Source organism: Salvia splendens, chromosome 11 (assembly GCF_004379255.2).
Source record: "Salvia splendens isolate huo1 chromosome 11, SspV2, whole genome shotgun sequence".
In the NCBI taxonomy this organism is placed as follows: Eukaryota; Viridiplantae; Streptophyta; class Magnoliopsida; order Lamiales; family Lamiaceae; genus Salvia; species Salvia splendens.
The window spans coordinates 31,323,584-31,340,492 of record NC_056042.1 but is presented as its reverse complement, the minus strand read 5'-3'; the positions used below and the strand labels follow the sequence as shown (position 1 = coordinate 31,340,492).

The 16,909-nt window shown below is 36.3% G+C and overlaps 2 protein-coding genes across 2 annotated transcripts; one reads left to right on the top strand and one right to left on the bottom strand.

The window, feature by feature from the left end:
* The first annotated feature begins 8,624 nt into the window (after positions 1-8,624).
* LOC121755790 lies at positions 8,625-12,258 on the top strand. Its single transcript, XM_042151176.1, has 7 exons — positions 8,625-8,964; positions 9,752-9,809; positions 10,154-10,234; positions 10,386-10,421; positions 10,510-10,749; positions 10,865-11,006; positions 11,382-12,258. The coding sequence occupies exons 1-7, from the start codon at positions 8,786-8,788 to the stop codon at positions 11,855-11,857; spliced, it is 1,212 nt and encodes a 403-aa protein (XP_042007110.1). The 5' UTR covers positions 8,625-8,785; the 3' UTR covers positions 11,858-12,258.
* A 1,121-nt stretch (positions 12,259-13,379) lies between these two features.
* On the bottom strand, positions 13,380-14,579 carry LOC121754165 (probable carboxylesterase 7). The gene has a single exon (XM_042149514.1). It carries the CDS (start codon positions 14,549-14,551, stop codon positions 13,514-13,516), a length of 1,038 nt encoding a protein of 345 aa, XP_042005448.1. The 5' UTR covers positions 14,552-14,579; the 3' UTR covers positions 13,380-13,513.
* Between the last annotated feature and the right edge of the window lie 2,330 nt (positions 14,580-16,909).

The following is a 16,909-nucleotide window of genomic DNA, read 5'->3' as shown; positions in this document are numbered from 1 at the left end:
TGCAATCGATGCTTCCTAACATTCCTGGGAACCTGTGGATCAAACCGTGCATATCCAGCAGTCTCTGACACTCATCAGGAGTGGGCTTTCGTAGGAACACCCTACCAAATATTTCCCGAATCCCCTTACAAAACTGCCTAAGCACCGTTAGGCTAGTCGTCTCACCCATCTGTAGGTATTCGTCGAACATATCAGCCGGTCCGGCGTAGGCAAGCTGCCGGATTGCAGCAGTGCACTTCTGATGCGTAGACAACCCGATCCGGCCAGCGCAATCACTCCGCATGGTGAAGCACCGGCAACGCTCCGCCAAATTCGTCGCTATATGGTTGAAGAGCCGTTGCGACATTCTGAATCGCCGGCGGAAAATCTCGGGTGGATAACGGGGGTTATCCACAAAGTAATCCGCCATTAGACGCTTGTGCGCACCGAGGTGGTCTCGTTGGATGATTCGCCGATGAGTAATCGCACGAGGGATCGCGGCCTCCGCCACTTCCGCCGCGCACGCCGCATCCTCCTCGGCGGCCTGGTGTTGCACCTCTTGAATCAGAGAATTCCACGCATCATTCCACAAATTGTCCATTTTCTGTCCACAAATTGTAGTGAGAGAAAGTATGAGTGATGAAGAGTTGGAATGTTGTGAAAATAATGAATGTAATGGGGTGTATTTATAGATAATTTAAATTGAATTAAAAAAACAAATTCCGCCCTGGATAGGCGAGCCGACCACCGCCCCGCTATAGGCCGGCACGCCTATCGCCCCGTCCGCCCCGGACCGGCGCATCCTCGACCCAAAAACGTCGATCAACCGTCCGCCCCGGAAATTTTGTCCGCCTCGGGGCGGACGTTCTCTCTACTATAGATAGCTCCGAGATCGCCCCGGCCGAGGCTATAGCCGCGCCTGGCTTATAGTGGACACGCTTATAGTGGACACCCTAATACTACTACTATGTAACAAAGCTGAAATGTTGTGGTTAAATTAATTTTCCTATGATGCTGCTATATAATATAATATGAAACAGAAAGACGACATATGTTTGAGCGGAGATACAAATGAGTGGGAACTATGAGGAAGCAATGCAGAGTATCATTAACTAATAAACTAAATTGGGCACGGCGCATTGATAAAATATTCATTTTTTTAGTTTTATAAAAAACTTATATAATGATATACTACTACTATTATACTATTATATATAAGAGTAGATTTACATAAAAACACATCTTATTATGGGTATGTGTGGCCTGCACTGAATATTGGGAATGCTTGGTTTATAAGATTATATTGTATAATTGAATATTATATTATGTTTAGTTCTTAAGATTGAATATCACAAACTTAACCTTAAGGACCTAAATGGATTATCTTATGATAATTGGTCATATCCACCCCAGCTAAAATAATCTCACAACTTGGTCGTAAATGGATAATTATAAGATAATAAGTCTTGACAACCGAACGACACCATAACATTATGAATTTACTGCAATTTACTGCATTCTTTACTAATTTAACCGTATTAAAAATACTACTAGTATCACATTTTTTTTACTCTAGTATCGAACTGAGAAACTGCACCATTCATTAAGAAGATGCATCTACCATAGATGTTCACGATCCATAAGATGAAAATGGTTCTCACATTCTTACGATAACTAGAGTTTGAATCTCCTATATCCCTCTATACATTACTCCTAGTAAAAGTGTTAATCAAGCCATAAATCCACCAGCTATTGACGAATATTAATTTTTTCCACACACATAAACTGGTACCTACACATAAACTTTAACTAATTCCAAAATTTATCATGAATTCAAATTATTAGTGAATTTTTATTTTTTTAGCATTAATTTTAAATTATTAAAATTACGGTTTTAATTATTGAACTCGTTGTGTCATCTATATTCTGATTTCACATCGTCAATTTTTATGACACATTAGTTTGATTTTTTCCGTAATTTGGGTTCATGGATATTTCTACACGGAGTTTGTATTTTGTAGTAGAAAATTTTAAGATATAATTAACGTTATTTTAGACACCAGTTTTATAAAATATGAAAAAATCTCAATTTGATTTAATCGATGGATTGCTTAGTAAAATGAGACACAAAAAATGAAATATATACTACTACTATTGAAATGTTCATTGTCATGCGCATGAAGCCTTGTCAGATTTTCAAACGATATAAGTACATATGCTGTTTTGGTTCAAAACAATATAGCTTTGAAATTAACATTGTACTTTTAGTAAAAGTTGCCTTTTCGTACATTACATTATTATTACTCATGTATTTCGGCATGAAATTCATAATAGTGTTGTTATGCTTTAATTTTGGATAAGTGTATAGTTTTGATTCTACTTGTTTATAGTAATCCACATAGTACAAGAGAGAAAATAGGAAACATTTCACATGTGTCGGAATGTGTACATACAAATGTAATTAGTTTTTACCTTTATTCCGGTTTTGATAACACTATCTCTTTAAGAGCATCCACAGCGAAGAGCACACCGCTGTCCGTCCGTCCGTGCCAGCGGCACGACACCGCTATCCGTCGCTGCGCTCTTGCCACTGGCACGGCGCTGCTCTTAGCTAAAAGCACGTCCGTACCAGCGAGTAGGGCGACGTGGCGCGTTTCTATTGGCCGTTGGCATTTTTTTCTTTTTTTCTAAAAAAATTGAAAATAATACCAAAAATTTAAAAATATATATATTTTTGGATATACAGATTTTATTATCATTTTTTTGAATTTTTTTTTATTTTTTTTAAAAAAAATTAACCCCAAAATCATCTATAAATACACACATTCATCATCCATTTGAGCGAAATTCGGCCACGAGTAGTGGGTTTTTTTAATTTTATGAATTTAATTATGTAATTTTTAATTTTTAGGATTTAAATTATGGAATTTTTAACTTTTAAGACTTTAATGAAGAAAATTTTAATTTTTAGGATTTTAATTGTGTAATTTTTAATTTTTTTGTAATTTGTAATATTATTCCAGTTATTTTTAATGCATTTTAATATTATGGAAATATTTTTATTTAAATTGAATAATAGAATGGTGGGACCCTTGAGCATGTCCTTGCGGAATAGCACGGATGTGAGTGTTGTGCACTTGCCTAAGAGTAGGGAGTAAAAGTGTGTATGAGCCCACATCCGTGCTCGTTGGCAAGAGCACGGATGTGGATGCTCTAAGTTTCAAAATATAAATAAAAAAGAAATTTTGCTTTTAATGGATTTTATAAACAATAAAAAGAAATAACTATATTAATTTATCAATCAATTATATAATGCTACAACAAAATGATCTTTTTATACCAGAATAGTGGTAGGAAAAAACAAACTATATTTTCAAATATTTATCCCCTATATTCTCTGAGTTATTTATCACACTCTCATTATTTATCAGACAGGCGCAGTCGACGCATCCAGACATTACAGGCCCAACTCGAACTTGATCATTCTTGGCCGCAGGGACGGAGATAGCATAGGCCAAGCCGCTGCTCCGGCGGGGGCTTGGCCGGTGCCGTCCTCTTAGAATCGCCTATAGTGATTTTTTGCTTTATTTTTTACAGAAACAGAAAGCTTGAGAAAGAAGATGTGCAGGAGAAATAGAGGAGAGAGAGTGAGGGAAGAGAAATGAGGGTGTTTAATAGGAAATACTATAATTATGACCTCGGTAACAAAGCTGACATTTAAATCCCATTTCTTGTTTTGTGTGATTATTAGTTTAGGAATATATTACTAATATTTGTTATTTTTTTAAAAATTGTTTCAAAATCAATTACCGTACCATTCAACATTTTACTTGTATTATTTTATTAATTTTAGGAGTAATATATTATATCAATCAATTTATTTATTACTAATATTTTATAATTTCATTATTTTTATTTGTATAATAACATTATTGATTAATATTTTGTACTATTATTCATCTCATATTTTATTTTTGGACTATCCAAATACATATTTATTTACTATCTTTTATTAGTTTTGATAAAATAGATTTCACATTCTGCTTGTATGGTATAAAATTACTAGTATATAAAATGACGGACATTCCACTAATTTTTTTCTTTTCTACCTTTTTAATACTATTAAAAACGAGTCAAAGTAATCGCAAATGGATAATACTATTACGAAAGCATCACACAGTTTGACATATTTATCGTTAAATTTCAGCATCGGCTCATTTCGGTTTCTAGTTCTATCCCTGCTTGGCCGAACTCGATCATGGGTCATACAGGCCCGACCCTTTAGTCATATTGGGTCCGACCCATGCAACCTGGCTCTGATACCACTTGTTCGAATTGTCGAGTGCAGTAGCAATTTGATATTGTCCGCTTTGGGTCAAGACCGCACGGATTTGTTTTTGGGTCACTCCCAAAAGGCCTCAAACTAATTGGGGTTGGACGAGAATTATATACACCTTCCAACTTCCCTCAGATACCCGTTGTGGGATGAAGAGCCAGAGTGTGATGAGTGTGCACGGTGTGTTCTACTGTTCTAGGTCGAGCCACTAAGACCAATGAATCCACTAGATCACTAGGTCTAGGAACTCAAGGGAATATAGAAGACTCGGTCGTTGGACACACAAACTCTCGTGTTTCAAAGATCCCTCAACCCGTTATACTATAGACTAGTATAGAGAAGCAAGGGGTTGATCCCACGAAGATGGACGCGCAAGAAGGCATCTAGAGAATTTTTGGTTAGAAAACGGCTGCTGCCACGCAAACTTTGGTTGAGGTATTCTACTTCTAGACCTAGGCACAAAATTAGACGCTTAGACCTAGTAAACTGTAAACAACATGAAGCGCTTTAACATCCTTAGAACTACAGAATTTTAAACTTACTTCCTAGATTGAGCACACGATTACCAACTACAGCTAAACAGAACGCAAATAAAAGTGCAACCAAGTTCCGGAAATATCAAGTACGGAAGAAAAGCTGCAACTAACTAACAAAGCATTTAACTAACACTAACATGCATCACATCAACTGAATCAAAACCGGAGATGAAGAAAACAGAGCAAATACCGAGATTCAAACAGAATATAGAAATGCGGACGTCGGAAACTCGCAAACAACCGGAAATAAAACAGATCTAAATATACTAGACGGAATGAAATGAAAACACGAAAGCTAGGAAAAAATCTCAATCACTCTGCTTCAGGTACAATGTCGGATGCTAAATCCACTCCGGATCCAAGCAACCAGATCTACTTCGATCAACACCCAATTCCAGCGATTTCACCAAATTCAGCAATCAACAAACTCAAAGTAAACGACATCCATAATCGAAATCAACAAAAACTCGTTAATGGCGGAAAACAGAAATTTCGTAAACTAAAGCAAATTCGACAGAAAACAGGGCCGGGCTTCGATCGGCGAAGCTCGGTGAAATTCACGTCAGAAAACTAAAATGAAAGCGATTAAAGTGTATCTTCGCCCTTCATGAGGACGGTGTTATTTCAACGACTTACTAGTAAACAGTGACCCAGAACTACCCTACAATTTCCCCATGAAAACCAAAAAGTGTGTAGAAGTGAAGTGAGCTGCAAGCTAAATCTGTTACTGAGGTCCCCACCGAAAGGATCCCTCCAGATTGCACGCTTCCTTCCTTATATAGGTGCGGTAGGATCTTCTAGAAACCTTCGCAGAAATCTCCATTCTACCCTTCAGCTTCACGATCCCTCCGTCTAGCTGTTTCCTCCGTATTTGCTCACTTATTCACCGTAATTGCATGGTCCTTGGAACCCACCTTCTCTATTCCTCGACCTGGTGAATTCTTCTACACACCTGGCTTAAAACATGTGTAAGACCTTATAACCTAGACCTATGCATGAAATTAGCCTTATCATGGAATAAGTTTGTACTCAACACGTTAGTTTGAGGGCATCCACACTAGCATTGGCGGAACTACATGGGGAGGGCTTTAGCCCCTAATGAAATCATTTTTTAAAACTTTTTTTTTCTATTATGAAATTCTAAAATTTATTCATATTTTACCAACATTATTATATAAAACCCTTATTAATAATCTAAGATGCTTACAAATTTATTTTTAAGCTAAAATTTGAAAATTTAGCCCATACTTATGTTTATTTTTGCGTTCGCCACTACGCACTAGCCCTCATTCTGCAGCTGCCGCGGTTATGTTGTGACCGCGACGCCACTAAAGCACGGAGGGATGCAGATGCGGGGACACAAAATCCATCCCACCTGTGACTGATTGCTCAGCTAGCGGCTGAAATGAGTTGGTGGGTGCAACAGCTCGAAGGTGTGGCGACCACAACATTAATTTTAAATATTATGAATTTGGATTTTATTAATTTTTAACATTATCTGTTAATTTCTATTTGCACAAATTATTAAACCATTCACTCTCATTAATTCGACTCCTATTCATTCTCTATTATTAATTGGTGATGCGGAGTCAAACGCCAACAATATAAAATATTGATCAAGCTTTTGGAGAAAAATTTAATTTTTAATATTATTTGTTAATTCTATTTGCACAAAATTATCACGCCTTTCAATCTCCATTATCTCGATTCCCATTCATTCTTTATTTTTCGTTGTTCGAGTCAAACGCCAACAATATAATATCAAGCTTATGGAGAAAAATTTAGAAATTAAGATTATATATAGTACATTTTACAATGGAAATCATTTTTATGGCTGCAATGTATGTGTTCTAAGTGAAATGAGATTTGCCGACAAGTGTTACTACATGACAACTTAGAAATGAAATTGTGGCTAAAAATAAAGCTATACCCTCGTACCTCCAATTTATGTATTGGTTTCAATAAAATTATACTGTTATAAGATCTTATTGGGATTTGTATATTCCATGAATCTACATTTCAAATACAGATCCATAATCTATTTCAGAATACCTTTTCCTTTGTTTAATCTCATGGAGTATTTTATTCAATTTATTAGTACTACATTTCTCCCACACCTAACATATACGGAGTATTGATTAAGAGCATGTACAACGGTGGACGGACGGCGTCCGTCCGTCCGTGTCGCTGGCAAGAACGAGACCCGCCGCCGCTGTGCTCGCGCCGCTGGCACGGCGCTGCTCGCTGCATCGAGCACGTCCGTGCCAGCGAGTAGGCGACGTGGCGAGCAGCGATTGGCCAACGGCATAGCCGTTGCCTTTGAATTTTTTTATTAAAAATTCGGTATTTAATTTTAAAAATCGATAAAAATAATATTTTCCAAATCCCAAAAATATGGCCATTTTTTTGCTCATTTTTTGAATTTTTTTGAATTTTTTGAATTTTATTTTTCCCCAAAATCATCTATAAATACACACATTCATCATCCATTTTTCACTTCAAATCATCTCTCATTCACCTCTCATTCATAATTCTCATACAAACTATCTACACCTTCATCTCTCACTCAAAATCTCAAATGGATTTCACCCATCTTATGGCGGAAGCGGAGCGAAGAACACGAATACTATGAACAACATCGTGCCGCTTACGAAGCATATGTCGCGGCGAATACCCCCGCTCCTCCTCCTCAACGAACAAGAAGACCTAATCAAACACATGTGGGCGAAATTCGGCAACGAGTAGTGATTTTTTTAATTTTAGGATTTTAATTATGTAATTTTTAGGATTTTAATTATGTTTTTTTAAATTTATTTGTAATTGTAATGTTATTTCGGTTTTTTAATGAATTTTTATATTATGGAAATATTTTTGTTTAATTGAATTTTAAACTGAATTATGCTCGTCCTTGTGGAAGAGCACAACTGTAGGTGTTGTGCTCTTGCCAGAAAATCGTGGCAGAAGTTATCAAGAATTGAATGATTGGTTGTATTTTTGGTTTTAATTTTCAAATATTCCGAATTTCATTTTGAAATCGAGTACAAAATGCGTCCAAAAATATTGAAGAACAAGTCACTCAAATATATCCACCAAACTTGTTCTATCCTCATATATATTTAAACGACAAACAAATAATATTGGTTGAGGAACAACCGAGAAAACAAATATAAATATATAAACTAAAGAAAATTTAAACTAGTCGTGTGATAATCATATTAATACAAGGTTGACTCCATTCGAATATAGTATAACAAAATTTATATGTTGACGAGACTCGAGCAAAACATTAATACAACTGGTGGTGGATTTTATTTTGTTTCATCACTATAGTACAGATGTCACATAAATACGTATGGATTCATTGTATACACTTCTATAAGAATTTTTATACTCCCTCATACCCCAATAAATATGAACTACTTTCTTATTTCTTTTGTAGTCTATAAACTTTTCAATTTTGGAAATATAAACACTATTAATAATATGAATTCATATCAACTAACGTTACTTTCACTATCTTTTCTCTTCTTAGCTTTTATTTTATTAATTTTGAATTGAAATTCGTGTTCCAAATTTACACTTTAATGGATAGAGGGAGGGGAATATTATAATTACGTTATGCCGCATTACTAATCTACTTTTATTTAGTTGGGCTTTAATTTCAAGACCCACTAAAGATTAGCCCAATAGCATTTTCTCAGAGTGGATCACTATGGCTGAGGATGTGGCGCAGGATAGCCGATAGAATATCCTAAAATGCGCCAAGGTGCGCATGCGCATCGTCTGAGCTGTCAATACGCAATCCTAGTCGGCCATTCACCACCATCGACTCAACGATTCCCTTCTCCCTCCGTTTTTGGTCCACAGACCAAACCCTCAATATTCAGCAAACTTTTACCATTAAAGGATTCACAAATTTGAGGCTTTAGTGAGGATGAGCAGCGGCGGTAAATTGTATTGGGTGCGGAATCGCAGAGAAGAATGCAAAGTGAAGGGGATAGTTGTGGTTTTTGCGTGGGTTTCGCTTGGCGATGTTCAATTGAAGGATTTCCTAGCTCTCTACTCTTCTCTCGGATGGAATTGTCTCGTTTCCCGCGCCGATTATCTCAACCCGTAATTTTTTTTATCATTAAAAGCATCTATTTGTCCTTTAAAATAAAATTAATGTGTTATGCAGTTTGTTGCGTTTGTTAGATAATTGTGGTTGTGTTTGAAGCGTTGTGCCTTTACCGTTCATGAGCTGAGTATTTTATTGGCTGATTTGCGAATTTTAGCGTTCTGTAATCACTTCAGTTGTGCTTGTGTTGCTGTGCGAAGTGATTGCAGCAAGTTGAAGATGTGTATCTCGTGTTGGAATATAATATGAGAGTCTCAAGAATATTGGAAATGGTCACTTTAGAGTTTCAAGGAATATAACATTAATAGTGTTATAGTTCCAATTGTTTAGTTTCTAGGTACATTTACTTCTCTAGTTCTATAAATAGGGATGTATATGTATCACAACAATTCAAATCAATTACAATGTAGTCTTCAAGAGTTCTTCAGTTTTATTTTCCGCATTTTACTTTTCAACATCTCGGATATAACTGTAAAAGAAATTGCTAGTTCCTGAGATGTTTAGTCATTACATTTGAGTCTGCAGTAGAACGAGCAGTGATGATTACAGAATTCCAAAGAGTAATTTTGTTACAGTGGTTGGTTGTAAGCTGTACCTTCCATGGATACCAAATTGAAATTTTAGCTCCAAATTTTTGTGATTTGTCCCCGTGATTTGATTAATATTAAAGTAGTTCAGATATGTGACTGCGGGATGGTTAATATAATTGATACTTACTCCATGATTGTCCTTTGTGATATGTGACTGGTATTTTCCATTATACTTTCTGCTATCTTTGTACAGGTTTATTCCAGATAGAGCTACATCACTGGCGTTTTCTGTCCTTGACGAGCTTGTTAAGGTTCGTGTTACCCTATTTTCTTTCTTCTCACAGCTTTAATTGTGGGCAGCTTTAAAGAAAAAAGAAAATAAAAGATGATCCTAAGCAATGCCCTTTTCTTCAAGTTGGGACAAGGGGGATTGTGATTCTTACCCTGGTTTCTCACTCTTTTTCTTATTTCAGAGTATGGGAACTGTATTAATATGATTAGATGAAAAGAGTTTGGATTTTGATTGTGGAGTATGGCCATGCTTATACAATTCATAATATGTTGTTCTGTTTAGTAGTAGGTACATTTGGGTATCACTGCCACATGCAATTTTTGTTGCCCTTGATGATTATATTCTCTGTTTTTTTACACACAGGAACTTAGGCGTGGAATATGTCCTGTTGTTCTTGCATCCTTCTCTGGTGGTTCAAAAGCTTGCTTGTATAAACTTCTTCAGGTATTGAGATGGACACTTAATAGAAAAGTAAATCACATGAAGCACTGGTTAGGCACCAGTATTATGTTATGCTTAGAATTTCTTTAAACTATGTTCTTGAGAAATGCAATGCATTTTCTTGATATAACAAATTCTCTTCTCTATTTTGCAGATTATAGAAGGATGCTCTGATGTGGAGCTGATCCTGGTAATTTTGCAGTCAAACATCTAATAAATTTAATTGTTACTGGTGGATAAAGAAACATTACCCTGATGATTGTCGTTGTTATGTTTAGGAGGATAGTAGAATACTTGCAAACTGCATCTCAGGCCAGATCTATGATTCTGATCCTATTGAATTCACTAAAGACCTGGGTGCTCGATTTGCTTTGCACCGCTCCATCTTCAGAATGCCTGGATCGTCAAAACTAGTATCATTATTTGCAAAAGGTGTTACTTCAAGTTTGGATGCTTTATTTATAACCAGGTTTGGTTCCCAGCGTGCAGAGTACTGGAAATCCCTGTATTCATCAGTTGTAAGTTTCAACAGTTCTCCCAATTAAGCGATCTTCTAGTTAGTTTTCAGTTTTTTGTTTTAATGTCTCACAAATGCTTTTGATCCATTTGTTCTAACCTCTGTTACTCATGTAGGGATTGGGAGCCCCTTTTCTCATTTTATTTTCGCAAAATGATGATGTGGCTACATGTTCAACTCTGTCCGACTTTGCTCAGAATCTGCAGTATTTAGGGGCCAATGTGAAAGTCATGAAGTGCGATACGTCTGTTCACATAGGTCATTCTAAATCTTTCCCTTTTGTTTAAACTTTCGATTCCCTTCTACATCTCCTATGCCATTACTTGAAAATGATAAGCTGCTATTCGTTGTAGTCGTGTCTTTAAAAGTTTGAGATTAATTAAGGTTTATGTCCCTTGGTTCTTGATATTAATTTGTGGGGTGGTGTTTATTCGAGTTATTCTCCTTGTCTGTACAAGATATGCCAATAAGTTCTCTTGTATCTGGAGAAAACATCCTACGCTCCCCAGTTTTTTTATGTATGTTAAAAGCTGGTTTCTTACTACTAATCTCATCACTATAAACATTGTGGGGGTTATTCTCTTTGTAATTTTGCTATGGGTTCTGTCCTCATTATTGTTTGCCTCGTGTCAGGTCGCTACAAGCATCAATCGGTACAATATACAGCTGCTGTAACGGAGTTTCTTGAGCAGGCAGTTTCAATTTTCTCTGCAAAGCTTCAGAAACTTGGGGAGAGGTCCCATATGGATGATGGAATTTCCGACTTGATATATGACCTCCAGAATGCAGCAGTTGACTCGAATCAAAGTTTCAGAAGAGTTGCCTTGAGACCGAATGACCACTTTTTCTTGCCGAGTTCATCAGGTTATCAAAACAGCAGAGAGTTTGGTTCTACAGCGCAGGAACCGAGAGATAGATTACCTCATCGATCAAGCCCCCCTTGTCTGAGTGCAAACAGTGTACTTGGTCAAGCCCTTTTTGATGCGTGTGTTCCAAAGAACGTAGGAGGCTGGGATATCAAATTCTCTGGCTCCTTAAATGGAGAGCCATTTGCTTCTGTTCGTAGGAGGTCACCACTTCGTAACATGAAGCATAGATCAAGATTATGAAGGATCGGATCTTGAGGAAAAGCTTCTTGTACTTGGGCAGTGCGTAACTTGGTCGTTAAATGTGCATACTTGTGATTTTGACACCAACTTTTCAGCTTGTAAAGTGAAGTTGTAGCTTAAAGCAGCAGCAGAGGTTGAGGAGTCGAGAGAGGTGCTTAAGAGTTGGGGTTTGTTTCGTCGTTGCACCCTCAGTGTGCGAGCTCTGCCTAAAAAAGATTTCAGGTCGTGCCGATAAGAGGATGAGGTTTGGTAGGTTGTCTGTATCTTGCAGTATGTAAGTGTATATTTCCGTGATCTCTTTGCTTGTAGTAATACTTTACTTGATACATGTAAATATGAGTGTATAATAACTAACTCTTGTAATATACGTTTAAGAATAAGCAATTGTGCAAATTTTGTAATCGCGATCTTTATGTGCGGCTTGATGTTTAACCACTTGTCATCGAGTTTATTTTAATAATAATTGATGAAGACCATGATGTGGAATATATTTAATGACATCAAATTATTTATTTGAAGCTAGACTTTCCCTCCATGCGATGCGATACACACCAATAATTATTAACTTAAATTAATAGTAATAAATCATGTCACGCATATATATAATTAAGTATAGATATGGTTGCGGCAATGAACTATGTTGTGCAACAAAATTGGCAAAATGTCAATCTCCAACCTATTTCAAAATGTTACGTTACGAAAATATCCCCTTATAAGTTATTGATCTTAACTTGTTGCTATAAACTTCAGCAGTTTTAATTAATAATAGAGATTTGGATTTAACAATGTTTTAGCAATAGAAGGGTGATCTAGATGAGGTATCTAAATAACGTGTTGCTCGAATTGTAAAACAATTTCTTTTCGAAGGCAGTATTTATGATTATGATTATTATTATTATTTGCGATGTAAAAAACTGTTAATTTATTTAGTAGCTGTTAGTTTTATACCATAATTAAAGCCGTACAAAGTCCAATGGGATTGTTAATCGTGCACATCAGTCTCCTATGTATTGATAAGACAGAAATCTTTCTTTTTCCTTTTTTTTGAATGGGGGACTGAATAATCTAGGGACAATTTCGTCTAAATATACAAGAAAATATATAATAACACTAAATAAAATGAATACAATATTACAGTTAAAATTAAGGTTCTTAATTATTTCAACCAGATAAATATATTTTCATGAACTAAAACAACACGATTGTAAGTTAGAATGAAGAAATCAGAAAGAGGAATAAAGAGAAACAAAGATATGAGCTTTCCAATGAAGAATGCATATAGAAATATAACTGAAATTAATATAGAAAGTTTACGACAGAAAAAAAAATGTATTCACATTATAAAAGAAATTTACAAAGCGTAACGCAGTAATACATTTCACATGTGATTGTTTTCATAAAAACACAACTAAATTAAATTTCCTACCAAACCTATCACTAAATTACGAACCATATAAATTGAACACGCAGCAGTAATCTATTAATCCCCACCTACTTTCACTCCTTAATTACAATTAAAGAGCATAGTGCATACCCATTAGCACCACATATGTGATTAATAATGATAATTTCCAGCAACCATAGAAAAATACAAGTGATGCACACGATACAATAAGATTGAATTTATTACATATTCACTCTCTAGAATCTCAATTCCTAGTTAAACTTTTCTTTATCATTGAGAAACAACGCAAAATGTTTCAACATTTCTTTTGATTCTTTACTTTCTGGAAAGTTAAGATTGAAAACATGATTAGCTCCCTTCACATCCACACTCTTCACCTCTCCTTCCCACTTGCTCTTCTCCAAAGCCTTCTTATATTGCAATCCCCTATCCCTCAAAATGTCATTTTCAGCAACATAAACCACCACCTTTTTGCACCCTAGCTTCGAAAGATTCGGGTCGTATTCCGGGTTCAACTGCGGGTCGTCAAACCCGGTCGAATTCGGGTATGCATGGATCCAAATACTCTCCTCCACCGCCACCATTTTCGGGTCTCTCGATTCATTCCCAATTCTCTCCTTCCCCCAAAAATGCGGGCAATTCAAGAACAACCCGCGGATCCTAACACGACCCGTTTCTTCCAACCCGGCCCGGACCACCACGTTGTGGGCTATGTTGCCTCCGGCGCTGTCTCCGCTCACGTAAACCCGGTTGAAATCGACGTTGTTTCGCAGCCACACCTCTCTACCGCCATAGTCCTCTTTAGAGTGGGAGAAGATCCATTTAAGGAGGAGCCATGAGTCTTGGTAGGCGGCGGGGAGAGGGTGCTCGGGGGCTAAACGGTAATTGACGGAGACAGCGGCGACTTTAGCTTTGGCGACGACGGAGGTTAGGTAGTTGTGGTAGGTGGCAGAAAAGGGGGAACTAGTGCAAAAAGCGCCGCCATGGATGTAGACTAGAAGTGGAAGTTTGCGGATTCGGGCGGAGCGAGGGAGATAGAGCCTTGCGGAGATGTTGAGAGATGGTTGGATGATGGTGTCTTTGGAGAGAACTTTGGATTTTGGATTGAGAGACGGAGGAACCGTATCTGTTCCGCTTAATCTCTCAACCGTGCCATTTTTGTAAACCCTAATGAATGGTTGGATTTCATAAGACAGGATGGTGGAGTTTGCGGCAAAAGATTGTGCCGCGAGTAAAGGAATGATGAAGAAGAAGAAGAGGAAGAGCGGACAGCTCTTGTTACCGGACATGGTGGATGAGAGAGAGGTTAAGAGGGGGAGTGAGAGAGAGAGGTGTGTAGTTAGCATTTATACACCTTAATTGCGTGTGTGTGTGTATAATGGTACCAATTAGATATTGAGGTGTGCTGTGTGGTACGTTGCGATGAATTAAAGAACCTACAGTTTAAATATGTATAATGAGGCCATCTGTATAACCAGCCACTTGCTATATATTTTTACATACATGGAGAACAAATAAAAAATTAAGTGTGGACTCAAATTGGGTTGGGAAATGGTAGTGTGGACTCCGATTGGGTTCATAGTTCATACTCTCCAATCATTGTCCCATGTTTTGTGCGATTGATAAATGGGCCCACTCCCTTATCAAACATTTTGTACTCCTTCGCTAAGAGCATCTCCCAAAGGGAAAGATAAATACAGAGATAAAGTCATATAATTACTATATTTATCTTTTTTTCATGAAAAATTATTCTCTGAAGGAAGAGGTATTCGAAAAGGTATTATACATTTTTTCATTTTGAAGAGGTATCTTTACTTCTCCATCAATAAAATGGTAAAATCTTATAACTACTATATTTATCTTCTTTTCATGTAAAACTATTCTTCAAGGGGAAGGTATTGAGATGGTATTGCACTTTATGTTTTTTAATACATTTTGTACTATTATTTTATTTTTTTAAAATAATTTACCTTTCTATATACCTCTTCCCTTTGGAATGTAATATTTTTTGGAAGGGTATATTTCACTTTTTGAGAAGTTAAATAGATGATATACCTCTTTCATTTATCTTTTCTTGTTGGAGATGCAATTGAGACGCAACTACTTGTGTTAGAAAGTTTTAGAAAATAACAATAATATAAAACATAAAAGAAAGCGTTCCAAAATTAAGGACCAATTAATTTAATCTTTTGTTTTTGGTTTTTTTTATGATGCTTTCATTTGCATCCTCTAATTTTTTTGAATATCTACAATAAGGGGGATTTTTAAAGCGTTGGTGGTATATTTAGAAATATAAATTAGTGTCCTTAATTATACTATTAAAAAAATGTCTTTAATGATTTTTTATTTTATTTTTTATTGTAGTGTAATTTGATTAGTGTGGACTCAAATTGGGGTAGAAACCCTTTATCCACTATTCAGCTACTTTTTCCATTTATATTGATTAAATTTAGTTCATTTCTCCCGACACAATCTTACAAAAATCTAAACTTTCGCGCACACAATAAGCTGAAAATGCTGTGAAACGAATCACAAATAAGAATAGCAAACGACGTTGGACATAATCTCTAGGGTGGATCCAAGGTGAGAATGAATGTTCTGATATACAGTCGATTTTTATTACAATATGGACTCAGGGGAGTACCTTCACGCTGGTGGATGGTTAGCATTATTAACTTCATGTATGTTCGAACTAAAAACACAAAAATTGAGACACAATTAGTACCGTTTGGAAATTTTATAAAATAATCGTAATTTTTAGGACGCAAAAGAAAGCGTCCATAAGTTGAGGTATAATTATCTTAATCTTTTGCTATTTTTAGGATGCTTCTATTTGTGTTCCATAATTTTAGTTGGGACACTAATATAACGACACTTTATGAAGCGCTGGTGGTATAATTAGAGACACAATTAGCATTCTTAATAGCATGAAACAGTGTCCTCATCCAATTTTTTTGTGGTAGTGTCGACACCTTCACTTAACTCTGATTTTTTGCACCTTGGGTTGATTTCTTTGCATTATGTCTTTTTAGCTTGTTTTCGCCTGTTTTCTTTCACATTTCCAACAAACTCAGGGATGATATATAATCGGTTGCAAACTAATGAATCGAGCTATAAAACCCGAGAATAGACACATCAAACAATCAACCAAAACTACAAAAATACGAGTTTATCACACGCGTTGGAGAATTACATGGACAAGTAAATAGTTGGGACCATTGATGCATCATTTGAGCGGTAGCACGAATGCTTGTGTTGTTTTTGTACCCTAATATGGTATGATGCAGTCTCAGCTAGACACCTTGATGTGTCCTTTTCGTAATGTACATAGGCTCTCGGTACAAACTGATTACATACAACATCTAATTACTTATACTTTTACGCAATCGAGGATCTGATATGTAACATTAGTATCACAACTGATTTCATAACATATAGGCGAACTGAGTTCACAAAAAGAAGCTTCAAATCACGACAATTTCACACAAACATATTTCCACTAAGGTTCCGTAAATGTTGTGTATAGTAGAACTTGTATATCCCCACACCTGTCCGAAAAACAACGCAAGTGATGCTCACAATTCTACACACATTGCAAATAATAGTATTGATTTATATTGCATAGTGACTCTCTCTAATCTCAAACC

Coding starts and splice junctions, on each gene's coding strand:
- LOC121754165 (XM_042149514.1), bottom strand. CDS start 14,551: ATGTCCGGTAACAAGAGCTGTCCGCTCTTCCTCTTCTTCTTCTTCATC.
- LOC121755790 (XM_042151176.1), top strand. CDS start 8,786: ATGAGCAGCGGCGGTAAATTGTATTGGGTGCGGAATCGCAGAGAAGAA. Junction 9,810..10,153: donor TCCTTGACGAGCTTGTTAAG/GTTCGTGTTACC, acceptor TTTTACACACAG/GAACTTAGGCGTGGAATATG. Junction 10,235..10,385: donor GCTTGTATAAACTTCTTCAG/GTATTGAGATGG, acceptor TCTATTTTGCAG/ATTATAGAAGGATGCTCTGA.